Raw genomic sequence first — 25,462 nt, 5'->3', positions numbered from 1 at the left:
CAGCTTGCTTTTGAAGGCATGTAGTGAATCCAGTTCAGTTAATTTCCATTTTTTCTGCAGTTGGTTCCAGGTAGAGGGGGCAGAATAAACAAAAGCTTTCTTTCCTAACTCTGTTCGTACAAACGGGACAGAGGGCAGCAATTGATCATTGGACCTTAAAGAATGAGAATGAACACTTTTCCATGTGATTAATGTGCAAATGTAAGGAGGTAATATTCCAAGCATTGCTTTGTAAACAAAAACATACCAACGATTTTGTCTTCTAGTGGCCAATGACGGCCATTTCACTCGTGAGTATAATTCATAGTGGTGTGTGGCGGCTCTACAGTTGGTAATGAATCTCAAAGAGGAATGGTACACCGAGTCCAACTTTTGTAGAACAGTAAGGGAAGCATTCATATATACAATATCACCGTAATCTAATACAGATAAAAAAGTGGCAGTGACAAGTTGCTTTTTTGCTTTAAAAGAAAAACACTGCTTGTTTCGGAAGTAAAAACTCAACTTAAGTTTTAGTTTCCTCACTAGTTTGTCTATGTGTGATTTAAAGGTAAGGGAGTTATCTATTAAGACTCCGAGGTATTTGTATTCATGGACCTCCTGTATGACCTTCCCTTCCATTGTGATTACTTCTGGTGCAATATTTGGCATTTTTCTATTTGTAAACAGCATTAACTTAGTCTTCTCAGCATTAAGGGCTAGTTTTAATTGTTGTAATGAGTGCTGAACTACATCAAAACCTTTCTGCAGGGATTCAACAGTCTGAGAAAGTGATGTTCCAAAACAATAAATAACTGTATCATCGGCATAGAAATACATATAAGCATCAGAAACATTTTGGTCCAAGTCGTTGATGTACAAAATAAATAGGAGGGGTCCCAGAACTGACCCCTGGGGCACCCCCCTCTGGACAACACCAAAATCAGAGCAAATACCCTCCCATTTAATACACTATGCGTTGCATAAATCCAAATATGTTTTCAGTATTTTGTATTTTAAGAGCTTCGTTTATAACATGCAGCCATCTGAATGTGCTTAGATGTTGACATTTTGACAGCTTTTTAACATATTTAATCTACATTTTATGGGATTGGATGGGGTCACCTTGTTTCCTTGTCATTATCTAATCTCATCCAGCATCTGCAAAGTTCTACGTGACTGTCATTCACACACAAACTAAACCAGGTCTTTATGTTGTTTTTTCTCATGTTGTAGCTTTCTACAGCTCGGTATTATAATAACTCATGCACTGATTACAGCATGAGAGAGGGAGAGGACACTGTGTGGCTCAGGGGTGCTTAGGCAGGTTGCAGCAGCTGGAGATAAATCCCCTGAAAACTGACACCACGCCTCAGTTGAATATTTGAAAGTGATCTGATCTTTTAACATTTGATTTGTGATTTAAAACAGATTTTTGTTCGTTTTTTCTGGGTGAATGTTGGACTCTGATCCATCCTTTCAGGAGTTTTAAGAGTCTAAATGGCTTTTGTTCACTTTAATGCAGATATAAGAAACATACATGTTGCACCATGATGAAAGTAGTATCACATGTTTACACTGAGAGAGACACATACACACTTTCTCTAGGATTTGAAGATTAACCCCTTCATCTCCTCCCAACTTGGTTCATGTGACGGCTCAAATCTGGTCTTAGCAGTCTTAGGTTCAGCTCGATCCACTTACTCGTGGAGCTAAAAACAGAACTCACCTTCAGGATTTCACAGGTTGTGGGCTTATCGGGAACATCTCAGGGCCCGTCTGTCTCAAGGTTCTGGTCCAACTTGTTTTGTTATTCAAAGCCTTCCCTCATGTTAAAGTCTGGGCCTTATCATCGATACACAGTGAACAGCTCAGCCACACTCATCCTCTCACTCATCAGTCTATAAAACACAACTGGCCCATAACACTGCTGATCTTAGTGGTCAGAGCTTCGTCTCATCACATCAAACTGCTCTAGGGACTTCCTGTCCGACATCCATTTAGGGATCAGCCGCCTCACTTCTGGTGTCTCCTCGGATGTCTGCTTCTTCCCAGCTCTCTATTTAATCTGCCTCCCAACCATGGACGTAATTTTGGGGTGGAACAGGCGGAGACACGCCCCCCCCCCCTACACACACACACACACACACACACACTTTTTCCAAAGAAAATTTTTGTCCCCTGCACTTTTTACCATCCAAGAACAATATTACGCAATATTAAATAGACACAGGTTGAGCACTAGGACCAAGCAGAAAACAACTGCTTGTGTTGGAACCTGTTACTTGCTAACCTCTGACTGGCCGTTCCTGCTGTCACTCCACATTGTAAACGGGCTGTGCTCACTTTTTTCTAGTTTCCAGCTGCCAGGGGGGTATTCCAGAAAGCGAGTTTAGAACATCTGTGATCTCCTGATAAATCCATGATTGACAAAGTGCTCCCCTCCTGATTTCACCGGCTCCACAAACGATTCTCAGGTGGATTCAATCCCCTATCGGCAATCAAGGCTCATGCACATCCATAGGCAGCCCCTGTTAATCGATGCTAGATAACTGAGAATGGAAGGAAATGACAGAGCCTTGTCCTTTGTCCAGATGGAGCAATAATTATTCATTCATGCCTACGAGGACTACAATGATATCAGAAGTGGAGACCATGAGCTATTTGAATAAAGCTGTGTAGCTGGAGCTATTTAGTTACAACACGCAGAGTTTACATGTTGTCATGGTAACGCCAGAAGTCTGCTTCAGCTCTCTACATATTTTATTAAAGTTTTCATAATTTATGTGTCGTTTTCATGTTTGGTTCCAGAGTCCGGATGTTTAGAGACTGGAGGACTTTGTTTTTGCTGAGCAGCTGTGAGTTTTAAGAACACATGTTCGTGGTCACGTGACCCTAAAGTTAACTCTGTAAATCATTTGTCACAAATATACATTTAGCACATATATTACACACCGAGGAAAAAACATTACGCATGCCATTTTAATCAAATATTACCATGTTTGCCACGTGTGACCAGAGTAAATGTATAGTCACTTCATATGTATTATGTTAGCAGCTGTGAGGTAGTGAGGCTATTTTAACATATTCATAGAGGACAGCATGTTCATTTTACGGGTCCATCCCAGACAGAAGCTGATATAGAATTATACTTATTAATAATGCTGACATCAGGGGCAACATCAGTGGAATGAAACACTCCTGGCTTCAAATGAGGATTAAATAGAAAAAAATGTTAAGATTTTAATCCAATTAGAACTCTATTTTAAAAGTTTAAACTCCACATTTATTACTATTCTAGCCATCAAGAACAAAGCTGCAGCCATTGCTACTGCTTTGGGCCAGCGGTAGCACTAATTCACCACCTCATAGCCACTAACAAGAAAAAGGTGACGTCACTTGCCTCGTCCAATCGCATCAGTAAGCCTAGCTGCTAGCCTTCCATGGAGCAGGTTTGTTCTCCGGTATGTGTTACCATGGTGAGTGGGAGGGGTTTCAGGCTAGCCACGTTTGTAAAACCGGTTTAGGGGACCGTTAAACCGGGAATCCTTTTTGTATACAGTACTTACTGTAAAGATACCTCCCCCCATCCCCGGGTCCTCATGCCGGTTGTGTCCCCCACATATTCACTTCTAAAGTCAAAACTACGTCCCAAACCATCCATTCTGGATTTAGAAACCAAAACTCTCCTGTTTAGACAAGCCTGTCCTTCACAGCCCTGCTCTGCTTGATTAAAGGGGACATGTTATGCAAAACTTACCTCTTTGCACCCTTTTGTGCTGCCTTGTGGCTCTCTGCCGCCTCTATAGACACTCCCAAAACATGAAAAAAATCCATCCATCTGTTTTCTGTTTGCGTTTGATTTCAGCAATGATGCGCCTAACACAAGCCGTTTCACAAAGTCCCCGTTTGTGATGTCACAAACAAGTAAATTAGAACAGAACCATCTCTCATGTGCAAGAGAGAACAGCAGCTCTACACTGAGACCCTCCTGGATACTGGAGCTTCTCAACATACAAAAGTCTGAGCGGGGGTGGGTGGGTGGGGGTCGCCAGCTCCAGCCTGTTTTCTTAAAGCAACAGATCCCTGAAACGGTTCATTCTGGAAGGTACTGAAAATGTCAAGAATAAAACTGCTGAGATCGCTTTGGTACAAAGAACTTCATAAACGTGTTTTGTTTGGATAATGAGGACAGATATAACTTAAAGCAATATGTCCCCTTTAATGTTTGTATTTGTAATGTTTTCCTTTAATTTTAAGATGTCAGTGAATGTTAAATAAAATGCATACTTTACAAATGCTTGATGTTAAAATAGAATAAAATCAAAATCAAATTCACATAAATGTCATCGTTTCTAAAGTCCAAACATTACATGCAGAATGTTTCATGTCTATCGCTCTGAAGGTGTGATGTCATCAGCTGAGCTGACTGCCAGTCTGAGCTCTGGTGTGATGGTTGGCTGCCGGCTGGTTTTCTGCTCTGACTGAAGCCAGACAGTAATTCATGTGTTAATCCCCGTGTGACTCAGCCCGTTCCTCACCATGACCCTGTTGATGTAGGACAGGATCTGAAACATCTGCTCCCACTGACTCAGACTGACTTTATTTTGCTTTCTCTTTGCAGAAGTGGAAGCCCAAAGGCCCGGCTCTGCAACACTCGGTCAGCGGGCTCTGCCTGGACAGCCAGACCCTAACGGAACCGCTGGTTATTACTCAGTGTCGCCCCCAGATGGCCAGCCAGTCCTGGGAGCCACAAGTCGTCCCTTGAAGCCTGGAGGACAGTGGATGGAGATGCTGGGGTGATTCTGGATGAGAAGGACTCTGATGATCTTGCTGAGGGATAAAAGCTCTAAGTCCAGTATTTTCCTGAAGTCACCTCCTGGCTGCAGCTCAGTGACGGGTGGAGCAGACCTCCTTAGGTCTTCTGTGTACAGGTCTCCATCCATTCAGGATGCTGCACTTCTTCTACGTGTTCTCAGCTTTTCACTGAAACTAATGCACATCTCACTTTTTATTTTCTGTTCTCATAATATGCTTCAATGATTTGGAATTGTGATGATTTACTGTAGCTGATGTTTTGAGCTGCACCTGCCCCGCGTTCATTTGGCCCGGTAAGAGACTGAGGTGTGACCATCTGGACCGGGCCGCTCTTTATCTCAAAAATCCAAGACCTGAGTGTTCTAGTGCTACACAGCAGTCCCGAAGTCCCCATTCCAGTCAGAGGCAGGACTTTATTATTCTTTTGCACGGTCAGACCCAAAGAATGTTGTTTTTAATGATTAGAATTGTTTTTCTGTCTCTACAAAGATCTGTGTAAATATGTGAAGCAGCTTGTTTATGTGTAAAGTAACCTACATGTGGTTTGGGAAATAAAACATGGTGACTAAGAAACATGGAGTTATTTAAAATAGAATTTCTTGTTTTATCTAAAAACAGCTCTCTGAAGCATCAATAAACACGATTTAAAATCCTGTTGTGACATTTGCTTTAATGCTTCGTGGTGTCCAGAGGATGAGCCCAGTGCTGAGACGTGCTCTCTGTGCTTCAGGAAGAGTTGATCATTAGAGGGTGGCTTTGATGATCAGGAAGTCGAACGACACCCTCATCCAGACTTTGCTGCAGCACCGGTAGGAAACAGAGTGAGACTACAGGAATGAGCACAGAATGATGCTATCTGACATATCAGTGGTGAATTGTGATTAAATTTTGGTTATGTGCTGTGGTTAAAGAGGAGCAAGAAGCTCAAGATCCTGAGAGAGACGGGGTTTAATCAGAGAAGAGCTGGTGAACACATTCACCAATTAATATTTCAGACAGTTTTCACACAAGAGTTCATTTACTAAGTGAACAAGACTCCAGACCAACCAGGTGCTCTGTGAACCAGTGACAGTCAGACACGGTGGTGGTGGTGGGATGGTCTGGGGCTGCTTAGCTACTTCAGGACCTGGAACACTTGTTGATGGAACCATGGGTTCTGTTCTCTAGCAGGACATCCTGAATGAGAGCATCTGACCTTAAACAGGCCATATCTGCTGGAGAACCCTTTAATGGAGCTGAATTCAGACTGTTCTGTGGAGAAGAGCAGGACAAGACTCCTCTACAGTGATGTGAGGGACGTGTTACCAGTTCCCACACACACTTAATCCAGTAGGTTCCTCCACGGGTCTTACAGCTAGTCGGTAGGCTTTGGTGCGAGTTACTTTGTTATGTGTCTGTAGATAAAGGTGTATGGCAGAGGTCCTCGACTCACTTTGTTCAGCCAGAATTTAATGATTGCTTTTTGAGAAAAAAAACACAATCCTCCTTTTTCCTGCTAACAAAACCCAGGAACCATAAGATCCAAATGTTTGAGAAGTCAGATTATGGAGATACTTTATTTCACAGCATGGACAGATTGTGATACTGAGATCCTAGAAAGGTCATAAAATTATGTCACAGCATGATGAAAGGTGAGGTGAAGTTGAAAGGTCAGCCTAAGTAAATGAAGGCTCCTATCACTAGAACACAAATCTCTAACCCCTAATTCCCGTTGACCCCGGTAACCCTAATCCTTAGCTGCAGCTAACAAAGGTTCATGAACTTTAAAGGTTCTGACCTACAAAATAACAACCCTGGAGATTTCTGTGGCTGCTGAGCCACATATATGTTTTGCTCTGTTCTGCAGCCTGTGGTCGGGCTAAAATTAAGCACATCAAAAGTATGTTCAGCTAAAAATAAAAATTATTGACAGATTTGTTTCTCATCTCTGTTCTGGGTGGACTGTATTGGATATAGTTATGAGAATTATATTCATTTGTCTGTTTTATATTGAAATGCTGTTTCGCCTGCATTAATTAGATTATTTTATAAGGATCTCAGGTTCAAGAAAAAAGACCTGATGACAGTCCAACCTTCCAGCAGGAGGCAGCCCATCCTAACAAAAGAGGGGATGTGAGGCTCAAAGGGAAAATTCTGGGACAGGTTGATCGGTGCTTCTTTGCTGTAAAACCTTGAAACAGAATCAGAAGAGAAACTTAACGGAGAACAAAAAACAGTCACAGATAAAGAGGCATAGTTAATCTGGGACAGCAACAGATTCTTCACCACAGCTAAGGTAAGAATCTACAAAACAGGTCCAACTACTTTTAGCCTTGTGTGTGTGTGTGTGTGTGTGTGTGTGTGTGTGTGTGTGTGTGTGTGTGTGTGTTTCTGCTTGTTCTGTAACCTTTTAGCTATTTGTGAGGAATGCTGATAAACTTCTGGCCTTTTGAAGGGGCCAGTGTGTGATCATCAGGTGTGTGTGTGTGTGTGTGTGTGTGTGCGTGCGTGCGTGTGTGATGGGGGTTACAGTTAACCTGAATTAATCACCAGTGTTTTAAACAAATAAAAAAAACAATAAAACTAGAATCTGGTGCAAAAATTAATTTATGTCAGTAAATAAACGTAGACTGAGAGGCTAAAGACTAAAGGCTCAGGAACCCTTTGCATGTGTTTCCGATCAAGCCGATTAGCCTAGAATATTAATGGTCTAGGATTTAGATATTGGGGTTTTCATAAACTGTAAGCCATAATCTTTACAGTTATGACAAATAAAGGCTTGAAATTTCTGTCTTTGCCTGGAATTATTCCAATATGTTAGTTTCACCTTTTAAGTTGACTAACTGAACTAATGGTTCCAGTCTCACCTGTAAACATGTAAGATTCTGATTTTTCATTGACAAAACGTTGTCTTTATATCCACCCATAATTGTTGTGGCTTCCGTTTCACAGCAAAAATGAGCGTCTCTGCGCATGTGGTAATTGTTCCGCTCACAACTGCGTCACTGACTCCGGCCCAGGTTACAATCAGCTATCGATCACCTCCGATCAGCGCGCGCCAGCCAATGGCCTCGCACGGAGGCGGTCCGTTGCCAAGGAGGAGGTTTGGTTGAGTCTCCGGGTCGCAGCCATTCAGCGGCGGTGACTGAAGCGATTGGACTGCTCGGGTCTCTCCGAGACTTTTTTGTGGAATTTGAATTATTTGGCACGGCACGGCTCGTGACTCACAGGTGACGGTCTCGGTGGGGATCCTTCTGGGTCGCAGAGGTGGTCACAGGTATGTTGAAAGAAAAAACAAAAGACGTTCTGTGTTGATAGGACGAGCGTTTCTAGTTAACCGTTAGCTCCCAAGCTAAGCTGCGCTAGTCCCCCCCTCCCTGCGCACCAAGCTACACTAGCTCCCGGTTACGTGACACTATTCTGTTCTTTTACTACCCTGACTACATGGCAGAAGAGGCTAATGCAAGCTCCGAGGTCTGATTTCTCTCACAAACAAAGGAGATGTCATTCTGTATGTGGCAGTCTGAGATGGGATGATATTTAGCTAGTTAGCTCACCACTTTCAAGTTACCAGGATAACTTTTAAGAGATGGACGTCACTCCGGCTGGAGTGTGCAGCCACCGAGCTGGTTTGTTGTCACGACGTCGCTGGTGTGTAATATTATTGTTAAAACGTTGTGTGCTAAAGAAAGAGTGGGTTTATTTAGCTGTAAACTGAAGTGACTTAGCACGTTCCGGGGAAAAAAGGCGTAACTGGTTCAGCTCTGAACATGTTAATGAGGCTGAAACGACAGGTCCTGGATCAGCCGTGACTCATGCTCTTAACACGCTGGATGGTTTAAGGTGCGTTAATGTGATCGCGTAAGGTGATGGTATCTTGGTGAGATCTTGCTCACTCTTCATTCTACTCTGGTTGTATCTGTGAGCAGATAAACACAGTAGTCAGATTACCTCCTACTAACAGATCCAGGAGCAGGAGGATGATGTGCCCAGGTTATTCAGATGGGAATGTTGTCAGGAAGTTTGGATCCATCACAATTCCCTTGATGGTATCATGACATGCTGTTTTGTCGTTCATTATGAGGGAATAGTGTTTGTTTGCTAATAATATTTTTATTCTGGTTGGATAAGTGTAATTGTATAAATTCAAGATGAAAAAAAAAACAAAACAGCACATAGCTAGGCCCCTTAAACATCAAATCTCACTTTTTGTTTACAAGTCTACAGAAACAAGACAACTACTGTCAGCCATGTTTATTCCTATTCATTCATCGGTTTAAGCCCAGTAGTTTTTTCTGAAGTGGAAAAAATGGAGCAAAATGGCAGATTTTTCTCCCATCGTTTACCAAAAAGGGAGTTGTCTGGTTATCTTCCACTGAACCCACTGTCTAAGTATGTCAGCTATTCGAGGGAGGCGAAGGAGAACACAGGAGCATGTATCTTTCTGTGGTTTAGAGATTCTCTGAGAAACTTGCATTACCCTTATCATCTTGCGCTGCTGTCAAGAGAAAAGAGCTCTTTTGGCAGTGAGCTTTGCATGCAAATGATGCAACACAGGTAGATAAACCTGCTGTGCAATGATAATGCATTCACCAGGCTAACCTGTCCTCAGATAGTCGTGCCTACCTGTGTGTGGTGAAATCAGCATCCGTTTAGCTCAGTTTTGATTGATTCTTTGTTTTGTTGACTGATCAAATAGAATCCGTGTGGCCGTCTCCTCGGCTTCCTAATGTGCATGATATTTTCTGTCATGTACGGGTGTTTGCTTATGAGTTTTTAGTGAGTTGGTTTGAAAACAAGTTGCTTCTTTAGCTGTTTTGGAGCACAGAGAAGACGCAAGCAAGATGGAATTCAAAGGGAGTTGCATATTATTGTTTCTGTTAGCCCCTTCAAACGTCCGTGTAGCATTTGATACCCTTTCATCTTCACAAAGAGGGGCATGCTGTCTGCACACTAGGGCTGCAGCTATCGAATATTTTTGTAATCGAGTACTCTATCGAATATTTTTTTCGATTAATCGAGTACTCTAATAAATTACCCTTTTGTGTTTGTAAACCATTATATCATATATTGATGAGCCAAGATGGCGTCGAGTATGGCTGCCTCGTCGCGAGCTCCACCAAGTTCCAACATTACACACTCCATACTGTACATTAATGCCACTGTTTTGCACATACCAACCTCTGTACATTTTATATCTCTTATCTTGTTTACTTTATTCATTTGTATACTTAGATTAGCCATTTTTATATTTTACTTGTTTTTACATTACTGTATTTTTGCACAACTCTGTTGCTGTGAAGCTCGCACACAAGAATTTCACTCGCATGTACTGTACCAGTGTACCTGCACATGTGACGTGACAATAAAAGTGATTTGATATCAAATAGCATGTTATAATTATGAAAGACCTCTTAAAATGAGCAAGCAATTGCCAGTTATTCTTCAAGTTTTATTCAAAATTAGTTTGCATAACTTCAGCACTTCAACTTTACTTCACAGTAAACAAATGCCTGTGCAAAAAATAAGTAAACAACCTGAGCTGATTTTCCCCTCGTGTGAGAATCTGCTAGCCTGCAAGCCAGACAAAAACTAGGAGGATAACGCTGCGAGCGGCTGCGGCCCAAACAGAACCAGAACCGCTCACGGCGCAAACAGCTCGCCGGCTGTTTCCCTATTAACACACGTCCGTTTTAATTTCTACACTTTTTTTTCTCACACTAACAAGGATTGCCAAAAGCATGTTTGCTGTGGTTTTGTCAAATTATACTGATCACAAAACATTTATTTACTTTCTTTCGTTTTCCCCCGCCACTCATAAAGACCCGTGTCCTCCTGCAGAAACCCCGAGGGACAACAGACATCAATAACACAATAGAAAGTCCGACATATTGTGTAAAAACTGCTATTTTTAGCACATTTTAAGTCCGACGTGTTGCTACTAGATGTACGGTGTGAGCTGAAACTGAGTGCTACAAACGAAAAAGTCGCAGTGTCCGCAGAATATATAGAAATACAGGCTAAAAAGCATTATCTTGAAGAGGCTCTGAGTCCGCTTGCAGAAGTGACATTTACAGGTGCTGCAGCACGGAGGATGTGGTGTTGTGGTAGGCTAAATCCATTTTGCAGTATTTATACTGGACTACGTTTTCCGTCTTACGACGTGAAAAATGGTCCCACAACTTTGACTTTTTCTGTCTTTTTCGCACTCCACCGGGGTTCACGTTGTTAAGAGAAAGTTAAGTTATATTCGCTACTCGCGTGTGCATTCAGTGCAGTGGGCATGTGCGTCACTTATTTCGGTCCGGGTGAAACATGACCCCGGGCGATTGCAAAGCCACGAATTAATTAAATATGAATTAAACGAATCCTCGAGGCAGAGAATTTGACTCGAGGATTTTTTGTACTCGAATTATTCGAGGTACTCGAGGAATCGTTTCAGCTCTACTGCACACGTTAAATCTGCAAGCAGCTCTACGCTGGGACCAGGTCCAGCAGAAACAGTCAGGGAGGATTCAACCAGAGGGTAGATTTTAAGAGCCAACATCTCAAATGTGCAGCTGACCCCATTTCAACACAAGTGGCCTAAAATAGGTTCCCTGCAACAGCAGAGATGATTTGAACTTGTGTCTTTAATGTGTTTTGTGTTGAGTGGGGTTGCCTTCAGTCATGGTACTGGCCAGAGTTTATATGAAAATCATTCAAATTCAACGTAGGTACTTAGTCATCTATATAGAAATACATTGAAATTTCAGTTTTTAATTTCTTTAAGCTGTTTAGTCGTAAATCATTTTAAATTAAAATTCCCTCCTCTAATCACCGAAGAACCGTGTCCTGCTTATACATCACTCCATGACACGGTTCAGGGGTTAGCATTAGTGAACACACTGGCGCTTCTCAGTGTGTACAACTCATGGCCCTAAGGACACATTTTTATTTTTGTGAAGCTGCAGTGACCATTTTGAGCAACGCTGCCACACAAGTCTGCAGGACCTGGATAATCGGCGCACAATAAGGCTGTTTCAGAACCAAATCCAATAAGAAGTGGACCCAGTAAGGGTCATAGTAGCATTTTAGTCTTGAGAAACTTCTTCAGTTGTATGAAAGAAGCTTTGCTACAGGAGGACAAAGCTCCAGTAAGGCACAACACCTTCCAAAACATGCAAGAAACTGTTACTGTAAACAAAAACAAATATGAAAGTTTGAATTTAAAAACAGCAGAGGACATTCAGGAAATGAAGACCCTCTAGGAGGAGCCACGAGCAGCTCTGTGTGGTTTAAAGGTAAATGAAGCATCCCTACATGTCTCTGAGTGCACTTTGGAAGGCTGAGCAGTTTGTGAACATTACTGATGCTGTTGCATGATGTTAGCAGAGTGAAGATGCTGTTTATGTTTGATCCTTTTCTTTCTGGTGCTGCTTTTTATTTGCATTAGATTGAAACACTGGAGGGTTGCTTTAGGTGATTGTTGTGTAGATCCCTGAAGAACAGCAAGTTTAAATTCAGTTGTGGATGTAACCCAGAAGCTAGAACCTTAATGAGGTATTAACTAATTGGCTTACTAATATGATCCATCCTCAATTTAGATAAAATATAAAATATAAATTAAGGAAATTAACAATACTAATTAATAGATATCTAATTAACTAATAGATAATTTCATAATGAATTATTGGAAGGGTGAATAACTAAAATAACGAGTTTAATATTAAACATCGGTTAAAACAAGAATCTTGAACATCCCTAACAGAAACAGAAGAGGAAAGCTGTATACTATTGGTCCAGGTGGGAATCTGAAATTTCATTGGCTGAGAGAAATAAGTCCCGCCTCCGCGAAATAAAACCGTGCGACGCAGCTGAGCGAGAGGAGAGACAAACGGCTGTGCAGCACGCAGATACAGAAAGCAAAGACTGAGCGGTTAGAGAGAGAGAGAGAGAGAGAAAAAAAAACAACGGTCGAGGCCGTGAAGAACCCTGATTTGGGTGCCGCATAGATAGAGGGAGAGGCGGACTTGACTCCTTCTAATAAGAGCTAGGAACTTGGAACCAACGCGGTGAGTAAAGAAAAAAGAAGAGAAAAAGCTAACGATGCAACTTAAAAAAAAGGAAACTTAAATAGCTTATCAAATTAATTCCATTCTTATAGATTTGTGTGGAGACGACAGAGTGAACCAATCCTCTGTAGGAGGGAACCGTTGGAGCGCGTTGGTGAGTGAATGAGATTAAATTCAGTAAATTATTAAATTCAAAAAGCTAATTACAGCAACCGAGGTGACAGCAGTGGGCTGCTAGACGTTAGATCCCAGGAGTTAACATCTCAAACTACCAGTTAACGGTGGTAGGGCATATAGGAGTTAACGGCTCAAACCGCCAGTTAACGGCGGTAGGGCATATGGGATTCCCAGGAGTTAACGGCTCAAACCGCCAGTTAATGGTGGTACGGCCTAGATGTACAAGGTCCTCAGGGGCGTTATAGCTAACGCCATAGAATTAGCAATGCGTCCCTTAACCAAACATTTAATAATAAAAAAAAATAGATAAATAAAAATAAATAAAAGCTAACTGATTAGGGAGGAATTATTTTACAAAGGTGGACCAAAGGACCAGAATTTATATTTTGTTTAATTTTGTTATAGAAAATTTTATTTATTTATTTATTTATTTGTTTGTTTATTTATTTATTTATTTATTGTGTTACAGATATACAAGGTGTCACAATGCTGTATAGAAACACAACTAAATGTATCCTTGTTGTCATGAATGTATTTCTTGTCGAATAGTGTAGAGTAATAGAATCTAACTGAGCCTATTGAGCTGAACAATTGTTGTCATATGTAATTATATTTCCAGAGCTACTGAGAATTATTTTAATAGACAATCAAATTGATGTTATGTTAGTTGAACTGTGAACCCAAACATGATTGGCTATGCCAATAGAGTGAAGCATTTGTTTAAGTCTGTAAGACTTTATGCTGTGATGTGACGAGAAGGGTCGATGCCAACTCGCTAACAGTCCTGTTGTTTACAGGCTGGGTTTTTTTTTTTTCCTTGGGTTTGATCCCGACTCCTATGATCACTCACTTGGAACGAGAACTGGATTTCTTCCTGACGAGGGAGATGGCGAGCCTTAACCACTGAACGAACCAGGACATCTCAAGTAACTGAAGAGCAGACTGCTCTCTTCTGTGAACAATCTCAACGGTGCGGTAGGAAAAAATCGCACCACCGGACTCTGACTTTCACCCCAAGCGTGGGGATTTGACTTGACGCCGGCTGACTTGTGACTCATATGATCAAATCTCATACCGACCATTTTACTATTGTCGATTGTTTTCATCTGTTTTTGTGTGTTATCTTTATGTGTTATATTTCCCATTATTATTAAAATTTAGTATATAAACCGTTTCATGCTATACCCGTGACTCCAGTCATTCTTAAACAACCTCCAATTCTCCCCGAACCTAATTATTGGCCCATTTGTTTATTTTTTCTTTTAATTATCTTATTGTATCCTGTAATCCGGTTACATAAAACTTGGCGAGCCAGCCAGGAGAATTGTAGAGTTGTTACCTTAGCTAACCATTGACTGACATCATAAGAGTGCCTGGAGGTCACAGTGGTTTGCCATTTTGGCATTATTGGTACTTTTGAGTGTTTTAAAATGGAAGTTGTGAAAACAGAAAAGGTCAAAGTTTCAAATGCTGTTTTAATCAGTGGGTTAACTGATACAGACCTTGATAACGAAGTCTTTGGGTTTATGGAAGGATTCGGACCAGTTAACAGGCGCATTAAGTTACCAAACTGTGATCAGATTATTGTGGAGTTTCAACATGAAGCCACTGTTAAGGAATTAAAGAAACAATGTTTACCCTATGACAAACCTTGTACTAGGAACCCAGATGTTTTCTTTCATATTCAAGACCTAGCCAGCGCGTACAGTCTAGAAACTAGCACATCTGCCACTGATGCCTATCTGTCAGAGCTCAGGGACATAGCTGCGCGTAGCAATCAATCATTTAAAGACCTTCTAATGGAGGAACTGGCAAAAATTGGGGAATCTTTAGGAAGGGATACCCATGCATCTGAACCAGTCACTGAACTAGAGCCAATGCTCCATAGTGACCAAGTTACATATTCCCTGCCTTTAACACCAGAAGTTAACTATATGAACAACTCAAAGGACAATTGTCCACCTACAGAGACTGGAAAACAAAACCCTTGCATTCCACCAAATCTTTTAAACACACCTGAGGTTCAGCGAGTTATTGTGGAACACATTGTTAAAAGCAGTGAGGTTATCCCTCCGCCTACTTCACAATACAGACTAAAACCGTTCTCAGGGCGAGTTCCACACCCTTCTTTTGAAACTGACTATGATACTTGGCGTAGTAGTGTAGTGTTATGCATAAATGATCCTTCACTCACCAAGTCCCAAATTGTACGAAGAATCGTGGAGAGTCTGTCAGCCCCAGCAGCGAGCATCGTTAAAGCTCTTAGTCCAAAATCCGACCCGGAAACGTACCTTGAACATCTCGATTCAGCTTACGCAGCTGTCGAAGACGGCGACGAGCTCTTTGCTCGCTTCTTAAACACAAACCAGGACAGTGGTGAAAAACCTTCCGATTACTTTCAGAGGTTATACACCTTGTTAAACCTAGTTATTCAGAGGAATGGAATTTCCTCCAGTGACGCCGACCAGCAGCTGCTCAAGCAGTTTTGCAGAGGCTGTTGGGACAGCTCGCTGATTTCAAACCTGCAACTCGAACAAAAGAAAGACAACCCGCCTCATTTTACAGCACTTCTCCTCAAACTGCGCACTGAAGAAGACAAACAGGCTACTAAAGCAGCACGCATGAAACAACACTTAGGGGCACAACGAACTAGAGTGTATTCAAATGTGCAAACAACATGCTCTCAGAGTAAAAACACTTGTGAACTGGAAATAGATGATAACTGTGATGACTTACGCAAACAAATCGCTGAGCTCAGGAGCCAAATTGCACAGCTTAAGGTTAACAACACAGATAAAAAGGCAAAGAAAACTCAAAAAGAGTCAAAACCCCGTGTGGGGACTAAAATTCCAGATGAGCCCAAACAGATTCAGCAGATAACAGCAGTGGTGCCCAGACCAAAGCCTGGATACTGTTTTAAGTGCGGAGAAGATGGGCACATAGCTTCTAGCTGTAGCAACGAGCCAAATCCAGCACTAGTTGCAACTAAAAGACTTGCTCTTAGACAGAAGCAGCGCGAGTGGGAGATGTCAAAGCCAATTGCTCAGTCTCCTCCTTTAAACCGGTAGAAGCTCCTATCGTGGGACAGATAGGTGCTAAAGTAGAACCAAGTCCCTCTAAGGAAAGGACAGAGAGACTTTTTTGCAAGCCAGTTCATGCTCATTCAGTGCCAAAACTTCCCAAAAGATTAGTGGGTGGGCGATGCACAGCTACAGTCTCAGTTAACAGTGTTGAATGTAATTGTTTACTGGATTCAGGGTCCCAGGTAACCACCATTGCCAATTCTTTTTACCAAGAACACTTACCTGACCTCTCAATTAAACCCATCAGTAATCTGTTAGAAGTCGAGGGCGCAAACGGTCAAGCAGTTCCTTATTTAGGATACATAGAGATAAGTGTCACATTTCCAAAAGAGCTCGATCAGTCTGGACTTGAGTTACCTACCCTTGCGTTAGTGGTTCCGGATATAAGCTCAAACTCTGATACACCACTACTCATTGGCACAAACACACTCGATCCTTTGTATGAGCAATTGTCTGCCAATAACTTACCTGATTCCAAGGCACTCTCTTATGGGTACCAACACGTGCTAAAAGCCTTAGCAGTCAGAAAAAAACAAAGCAAAGATGGACGAGTTGGTGTGGTGAAGCTTCGAGGGAGAACCCAAGAAGTTCTCCCTGCAAATAAAAAACTGTTACTAGAAGGGTTTATGCAACCCAGCCAAAACAAGCATGAGCCTTATGCACTCATTGAACAACCCACCAATGGTTCTCTACCAGGGGGTATAATTGTAGACTGTTGCCTCATTTCCTTACCTTCACATGGTCCATACAAAGTACCTGTTGTACTAAGAAACGAAACTAACCATGACATCACATTACCCACTAACTGTGTGATCGCTGAGTTAGTTAAAGCCGATCGTGTTATGCCATATCCAGAACCTGACAAAAGTGATCAGAAAGTACTTGCGGCGTGTAGTTCGCAGCAACAGACTTCACCTTCAAACCCTCCTCTCAGTTTTGACTTCGGTACTTCGCCCTTGTCCGAAGAATGGAAAGGGAGGATCACCAACAAACTTAACACTTACTCCGATGTGTTTTCGCACCACGATCTTGATTTTGGTCATACACAACAGATAAGACATCACATCAACTTAAAAGACGAGACCCCATTCAAACAGAAATCTCGGCCGATCCATCCACATGATTATGAAGCCGTGAGAAAACATTTGGAAGCCCTCTTGGAAACCGGTATAATAAGAGAGTCGGAGTCTCCATTTGCCTCACCAATAGTGGTAGTTCGGAAAAAGAATGGTGAGGTACGTCTATGTATAGACTATAGAAAGCTTAATCTGCAAACCATTCGCGACGCATATGCCCTGCCTAACTTGGAGGAGTCCTTTTCTGCTCTCGCTGGATCACAGTGGTTTTCTGTGATGGACCTCAAGTCAGGTTACTATCAAATAGAGATGTGTGAAAAGGATAAACCTAAAACTGCTTTTGTTTGCCCGTTTGGGTTTTATGAATTTAACCGTATGCCACAAGGAATAACAAATGCTCCAAGCACTTTCCAACGGGTTATGGAAAAGTGTATGAAGGACATTAATCTGAAGGAAGTGTTAGTTTTCCTAGACGACTTGATCGTCTTTTCCAACTCCTTGGAAGAACACGAAACCAGACTTTCTCACGTTCTTGAACGGCTTAGAGAATACGGACTCAAGCTATCACCAGATAAGTGTCGTTTTTTCCAGACATCTGTGCGTTATCTTGGACATATAGTATCTCGAGATGGCATAAAAACCGATCCAGATAAGGTGGAAGCACTCAAAACATGGCCGAAGCCTCAGACTTTGAAGGAACTCCAATCTTTCTTAGGATTTACCGGTTATTACCGACGCTTCGTTAAAGATTACTCAAATATTGTCAAGCCACTAACATCTCTCACGGCTGGTTATCCACCCAAACGGAAAAACTTTAAAACACCACCATGTAGATCAAAGTACTTGAACCCCAAAGAACCCTTTGGGAATCGTTGGAGCCAAGACTGTGAGAAGTCCTTTCAAACTATTATTGAAAAACTTACCACTTCGCCAGTTCTTGGCTACGCTGACGCAAAACTCCCATATCTAGTACACACAGATGCTAGTACGACCGGACTCGGTGCAGCGCTATACCAAGTGCAAAACGGTGTCACACAGGTAATCGCTTATGCAAGTCGCGGTTTAAGCTCTAGTGAAACTAGGTACCCTGCGCACAAGTTGGAGTTTCTAGCCTTAAAGTGGGCCATAACAGATAAGTTTCATGACTATTTGTATGGGAACACATTCACTGTCATTACTGATAATAATCCGTTAACTTACCTCTTAACAACGGCAAAACTCGATGCAACGAGCTATCGTTGGCTAGCTGCGTTGTCCACCTATAATTTTGACATCAGATACCGTGCAGGTACACAGAACGTTGACGCGGATGGCCTGTCTAGGAGGCTGCATGATAAACCTGAAGACAACTCAAAATTCACTGAGGAATGCCAACGACTAGATGAGTTCCGATCTCATCTTTTATCCTCTGTCAAAGAAGTCGAGCTTCAACTTCAAGCCGAAGCAGTGAAGGCAACATGCCAAAAGCACATGGTCTTGGATGAGACTGATTCTCCTTGTGGTTTAGTTCAGTCACTTGCCATGTCTGCAGCGGCCATTCCAGACCTATTCCAGTTGGAAGACAATAGTGACAGTTTCTTTGCTGTGCCCAAGTATAACCATGCTGACCTTGTCTCCTTGCAGAGGAAAGATCCAACCATTGGCCGAGTCATTCAGCTGCTTATGACTGACAATAAACCGCCAACTGATACTATTGCAGAACCCCCGGTGGTTCTTAACCTTTTGAGAGAGTGGAAACGGTTTGAGTTTCAAAATGATTTACTGTACCGGAGACGCCAATTAGGACCAGAGACATCATTGCAGTTAGTCTTGCCTGATTCATTACGTTCAACAGTCATGCAAAGCCTACATGATGATATGGGGCATCTTGGGGTTGAACGTACGACAGATCTCATTCGGTCCCGTTTTTACTGGCCAAGAATGGCTAGTGATATTGAAATCAAAGTTAAAACTTGCGAAAGATGTATCCGTCGGAAGGCCCTCCCTGACAAAGCTGCTCCAATGGTGAGTATTACCACCACCAGACCTATGGAGTTAGTTTGCATGGATTTTCTCTCCATAGAACCAGACAGTAAGAACACTAAAGATGTCTTAGTGATTACAGACCATTTTACAAAGTATGCAGTGTCCATCCCAACCAAAGATCAGAAAGCCACCACCGTCGCGAAGAACCTGTGGGAACATTTTTTAGTCCACTACGGGTTTCCTGAGCGTCTTCATAGTGATCAGGGACGGGATTTCGAATCACGTACAATCAAGGAACTTTGTTCTTTACTTGGTATCCGTAAAGTCAGAACGAGCCCTTATCACCCTCGTGGCAACCCCGTTGAACGGTACAATCGTACATTACTCAGCATGTTGGGAACTTTACAAGCCACTGAGAAACATCACTGGCGCGATTTTGTAAAACCACTTACTCACTCGTACAATTGTACAAAAAATGACGTGACGGGATACTCTCCCTACGAGCTAATGTTCGGTAGGCAGCCTCGGTTGCCTATAGATATTGCCTTTGGGTTACCGCATTTGAACAAGCCCTCTATAACTCATTCTCAGTATGTTAAAGAACTGAAGAGTCATCTGGAACAGAGTTATGACATTGTCATAAAAAACTCTCAAAAAACAGCGAGGAAGAACAAAGAACGGTTCGACAGAAACATTCGTGAGTCCACACTAGGTGTGGGAGATAGTGTTTTAGTCCGAAATCTTCGCTTAAGAGAAAAGCATAAATTAGCAGACAAATGGGAGCAAACAGTGTATATAGTTCTCAAACAGATGGAAAACTTGCCAGTATACACTGTAAAACCAGAGAACGGAGAAGGACCCAACAGAACACTCCACAGAGATCTTTTACTGCCTTGTGGTTTTCTCTCTTCATTAGAAAATGAAACAGAACGCGTTACGAAACCTAGCAGACCTCATACAAGACAGAGTTCAGCCTTAGAACCTGACCCAGATGAGCCACTTGACGAAGAGGTAGATGAGTTTTATTACTCTGATCTTCCACAAGTGCTAAACCGACCATCCTATCAAATAGCGGTCACCTTGCCAAATAGGGAACTCATAGCAGATTCAGGACCGGTAAATAATATTCAACAACAAAACACACTATCCTTACACACAGGGGATCGCAAGGAACCAACCTTAGCTGGTAATGAAAATGCTGAATTGTCCTTACTTGACAAAGGCATCAACACCGAAACATTCTTACCTGACAGAATGAGTGAAACTGCGACATTCTTACCTGAAAGAGTGAAAGAAGCAGCAACATACTTACCTGAAAAAACGAAAAAAAACGAAGTATACTTACCTGACGTAGAAACGGGGGATGAAACTAACACAAACCTACCTCAATTGGATGGTGTCCTAAAGTCGCAGCAACGTGATGTAAGTTTTGAACCCATCATACACGATCAGACACATACATCTGAAAAGACCAAAGTCTTAGAGAATAGCTCATCAGCTCTGTCGGAAACAGAGAGCTCACTTCGTCCTGTCTCAGTTGAGAATCAAACCGAAACGGATGAGCATGATACTGTGCAACCAGAGATGTATGTCAGGAGATCTGAACGAAGTAGTCAGCCTCCTCAAAGACTAACTTACTCTCAATTGGGCAATCCACTAGTGACCGTAGTTAGGTCCCTTTTCCAAGGACTTAATAAAGCTTTTATTGACTCTCTTACTCAAGAAGTTGTGTACCCCGTAGAAACAATGCACAGGGACGTGCATGATATTTAATGGGGGAGGATGTAACCCAGAAGCTAGAACCTTAATGAGGTATTAACTAATTGGCTTACTAATATGATCCATCCTCAATTTAGATAAAATATAAAATATAAATTAAGGAAATTAACAATACTAATTAATAGATATCTAATTAACTAATAGATAATTTCATAATGAATTATTGGAAGGGTGAATAACTAAAATAACGAGTTTAATATTAAACATCGGTTAAAACAAGAATCTTGAACATCCCTAACAGAAACAGAAGAGGAAAGCTGTATACTATTGGTCCAGGTGGGAATCTGAAATTTCATTGGCTGAGAGAAATAAGTCCCGCCTCCGCGAAATAAAACCGTGCGACGCAGCTGAGCGAGAGGAGAGACAAACGGCTGTGCAGCACGCAGATACAGAAAGCAAAGACTGAGCGGTTAGAGAGAGAGAGAGAGAGAGAAAAAAAAACAACGGTCGAGGCCGTGAAGAACCCTGATTTGGGTGCCGCATAGATAGAGGGAGAGGCGGACTTGACTCCTTCTAATAAGAGCTAGGAACTTGGAACCAACGCGGTGAGTAAAGAAAAAAGAAGAGAAAAAGCTAACGATGCAACTTAAAAAAAAGGAAACTTAAATAGCTTATCAAATTAATTCCATTCTTATAGATTTGTGTGGAGACGACAGAGTGAACCAATCCTCTGTAGGAGGGAACCGTTGGAGCGCGTTGGTGAGTGAATGAGATTAAATTCAGTAAATTATTAAATTCAAAAAGCTAATTACAGCAACCGAGGTGACAGCAGTGGGCTGCTAGACGTTAGATCCCAGGAGTTAACATCTCAAACTACCAGTTAACGGTGGTAGGGCATATAGGAGTTAACGGCTCAAACCGCCAGTTAACGGCGGTAGGGCATATGGGATTCCCAGGAGTTAACGGCTCAAACCGCCAGTTAATGGTGGTACGGCCTAGATGTACAAGGTCCTCAGGGGCGTTATAGCTAACGCCATAGAATTAGCAATGCGTCCCTTAACCAAACATTTAATAATAAAAAAAAATAGATAAATAAAAATAAATAAAAGCTAACTGATTAGGGAGGAATTATTTTACAAAGGTGGACCAAAGGACCAGAATTTATATTTTGTTTAATTTTGTTATAGAAAATTTTATTTATTTATTTATTTATTTGTTTGTTTATTTATTTATTTATTTATTGTGTTACAGATATACAAGGTGTCACAATGCTGTATAGAAACACAACTAAATGTATCCTTGTTGTCATGAATGTATTTCTTGTCGAATAGTGTAGAGTAATAGAATCTAACTGAGCCTATTGAGCTGAACAATTGTTGTCATATGTAATTATATTTCCAGAGCTACTGAGAATTATTTTAATAGACAATCAAATTGATGTTATGTTAGTTGAACTGTGAACCCAAACATGATTGGCTATGCCAATAGAGTGAAGCATTTGTTTAAGTCTGTAAGACTTTATGCTGTGATGTGACGAGAAGGGTCGATGCCAACTCGCTAACAGTCCTGTTGTTTACAGGCTGGGTTTTTTTTTTTTCCTTGGGTTTGATCCCGACTCCTATGATCACTCACTTGGAACGAGAACTGGATTTCTTCCTGACGAGGGAGATGGCGAGCCTTAACCACTGAACGAACCAGGACATCTCAAGTAACTGAAGAGCAGACTGCTCTCTTCTGTGAACAATCTCAACGGTGCGGTAGGAAAAAATCGCACCACCGGACTCTGACTTTCACCCCAAGCGTGGGGATTTGACTTGACGCCGGCTGACTTGTGACTCATATGATCAAATCTCATACCGACCATTTTACTATTGTCGATTGTTTTCATCTGTTTTTGTGTGTTATCTTTATGTGTTATATTTCCCATTATTATTAAAATTTAGTATATAAACCGTTTCATGCTATACCCGTGACTCCAGTCATTCTTAAACAACCTCCAATTCTCCCCGAACCTAATTATTGGCCCATTTGTTTATTTTTTCTTTTAATTATCTTATTGTATCCTGTAATCCGGTTACATGAACATTTAACATTAAACAGTGATTTTCATGGGAAACAACTAAAAATAATGCCTGAATTCAACTTGGTGAATTCAAGATAGGCTTCCTGTTTTAGGACTTTTGTAGCAACATCCTGCTCACATTAAGTCAATGTAAATAAAAAATAGAAAATAATCTTTCATCGTTTGCATTTAAAAAGTTGTTCCTTTGAGGAAATATTTATGTTTTCTTTTCACATTTAGAATAACTTAGTTTCCTGTTATTTGGTTATTGCAATTTTCTTTGAGCTGTGATCTTGAAGGTTTAGCGAGATGTGTTATTTTGAGGCTAATTTGTCCAGCTGTAGCCAGAAAAAAACAACGAAGGTAAATAATTTATAATATGTTAGAAATGACTGTAAATGACTGTAACAGCCTGCATGTGCATTATTCCTTTTTTTAAGATCTATGTAATTATAGACCGCTGTAAACAAGTCCCACAGATAAAGTATGCATATCTGATAAACTGAAACCACTTGCTGAGTTTTAGAGTATCAGAACATGAACATGAAGAAGCTGTTAATCTTCAGAGGGAATCTGGATTACCTCTTTAAATCTAGTCCCACTTTTAGCTAATTGTGTTGTGCTTGTGGACCACTTTCACTTATTATCTAGTTTATTGTGTTGTTGTTCTAGTCTTGTACCAATACTGGTACCAGCGTCGGGCATCGGCCTGGTAATGTACTAAAAGTGTTCTAATACTCCACTTTGTCATTGTCGTGACTTCCACCTCTTGAGCTGCAGCGTGAAACGGCAACAAGCTCTGTAGGAGAGGGAGGAGGTGAAGCACAAGCAGCTGGGGTGTAGCTGTACATGTGTTAGAACCATCACAGTACTGGCGTTTGGCTCGGGAAACTTCACGACTGATACCTCGCTTACTGCTGCTCATCACTCCCATCTAGGTACATTCATGTTAGCTGCATTTTGCTAAAAGCCACAACAAAAAGAATGAGAGGAAATAAAAGCTACATCAAAGAGCAGGAGCGTCTGCTGCACAACAACAAGCTGAAGAACAAAGATCTGACTTGTTTGTTTCTACTCAGCTGAGCGGAAAAGTTTCCAGGTGACAGCGAGGCGTGGGTATGTTTTGTAATGCACACTTTTTACAGCATATTTAGTTTGTTGTATTGGTTTATTTAAATGTCACTTCCCCCAGCTTTTAGTTATTTAGCATTTACACATGACGTGATTTTAGTCAGGCCTGGTTTACTTTCCTTATATCTAGCCCTCATCAAATTGTAGGAAACTTTAAAAAAAAACTTTTTTGTAATTTTTTTTACCAGAGAGAGAAAAAAAAACTATTTTAGAGTTGATCAAACATCCTGTTTGACACGATAACACTGAACTCTGGTTACTGTTCTCTCCAGGAAGTTGTGATTTAGCTATCGCAACTATTAACTTTATGTCAATTATTTGCTAATTTTACACATATTGCAAGATTCACCCATCATGGTAACTTTCCTGCACCTCATACCAGTTACCCTTGCATTTGGTGTATTTTCCTTCATTTCTGACCTATCGCTCCAACGCTTGATTAATGTAACCTAACTCTATTTTACTTCCTGTTTCCTTCCAGATGAAACGTAACCCTAATCTGTCACTTTTGTCATCAGATATTATGAATAGAACATGTGCAAGTCACCCAAAACATGACATGAAACCTGTTGTGCACCATATGCAATACCGTGGTAGCCTGGCAAGCCATCCACTCACTGACCACTTTATTGGATACACCTTGCTAGTACTGGGTTAGACCCCCTTTTGCTTTCAGAACTTCCTTAATCCTTCGTGGCATAGATTCCGCAAGGTACTGGAAACGTTCCTCAGAGATTTTGGTCCACGTTAACATGACAGCATCACACAGTTGTCGCAGATTTGTCGGCTGCACATCCATAATGCAAATCTCCTGTTCCACCACATCCCAAACATGCTTTTTGGGATTGAGATCTGGTGACTGTGGAGGCCACTTTACAGTGAACTCATCATTATGTTCAAGAAACCAGTCTGAGATTATTCAAGCTTTATGACATGGCACATTATCCTGCTGAAATTAACCATCAGAAGATAGGTAGTACTGTGGTCATGAAGGGATGGACATGGTCAGCAACAATACTAAGGAAGGCTGTGGCGTTGCAACAATGATCAATTAGTATGGAGCCCAGAGTGTTCCAAGAAAATGTCTCCCACACCGTTACACCACCACCAGCTTTGAACCATTGATACAAGGCAGGATGGATCCCTGTTTTCACGTTGGTGACGCCTAATTCTGACCTTATCATCCGAATGTTGCAGAAGAAATTGACTCATCAGAACAGTCAACATTTTTCTAATCTTCTATTGTCCAATTTTGGTGAGCCTGTGCGAATTGTAACCTTAATTTCCTGTTCATAGCGGACAGGAGTAGCACCTGGTGTGGTCTTCTTCTGCTGTAGCCCATCTGCCGCAAGGTGTTGTGCATTCAGAGTTGCTCTTCTGTATATCTTGGTTGTAACGAGTGGTTACCTGAATTACTGT

The 25,462-nt window shown here is 41.5% G+C and overlaps 2 protein-coding genes across 13 annotated transcripts in view; both read left to right on the top strand.

The window, feature by feature from the left end:
- Positions 1-5,450, top strand: part of galnt16 (UDP-N-acetyl-alpha-D-galactosamine:polypeptide N-acetylgalactosaminyltransferase 16) — a 51,308-nt gene extending 45,858 nt beyond the window's left edge. The window contains exon 15 of the mRNA XM_054741885.2: positions 4,604-5,450. Coding sequence (XP_054597860.2) covers positions 4,604-4,747 — 144 coding nt within the window. The 3' untranslated portion in view covers positions 4,748-5,450. The remainder of the gene's footprint in view (positions 1-4,603) is intronic.
- Positions 5,451-6,967: 1,517 nt separating this feature from the next.
- numb (NUMB endocytic adaptor protein) overlaps positions 6,968-25,462 on the top strand; it is a 69,240-nt gene continuing 50,745 nt past the window's right edge. For 7 of the 12 annotated variants that reach the window (XM_015969329.3, XM_015969330.3, XM_054741882.2 and 4 more), the window contains exon 1: positions 7,918-8,053. Coding sequence is in view for 1 of the 12 variants with exons in the window: in XM_070547014.1 (XP_070403115.1) it covers positions 14,438-16,075 (1,638 nt within the window). In the remaining 11 variants the exon portion in view is untranslated. The other 5 variants (XM_070547014.1, XM_054741880.2, XM_054741881.2 and 2 more) reach the window with 5 other exon arrangements.

This window comes from Nothobranchius furzeri, chromosome 18, assembly GCF_043380555.1.
Source record: "Nothobranchius furzeri strain GRZ-AD chromosome 18, NfurGRZ-RIMD1, whole genome shotgun sequence".
Lineage (NCBI taxonomy): Eukaryota > Metazoa > Chordata > Actinopteri > Cyprinodontiformes > Nothobranchiidae > Nothobranchius > Nothobranchius furzeri.
Note: the sequence above shows the minus strand (reverse complement) of the source record. Positions and strands in the feature narration are given on the sequence as shown.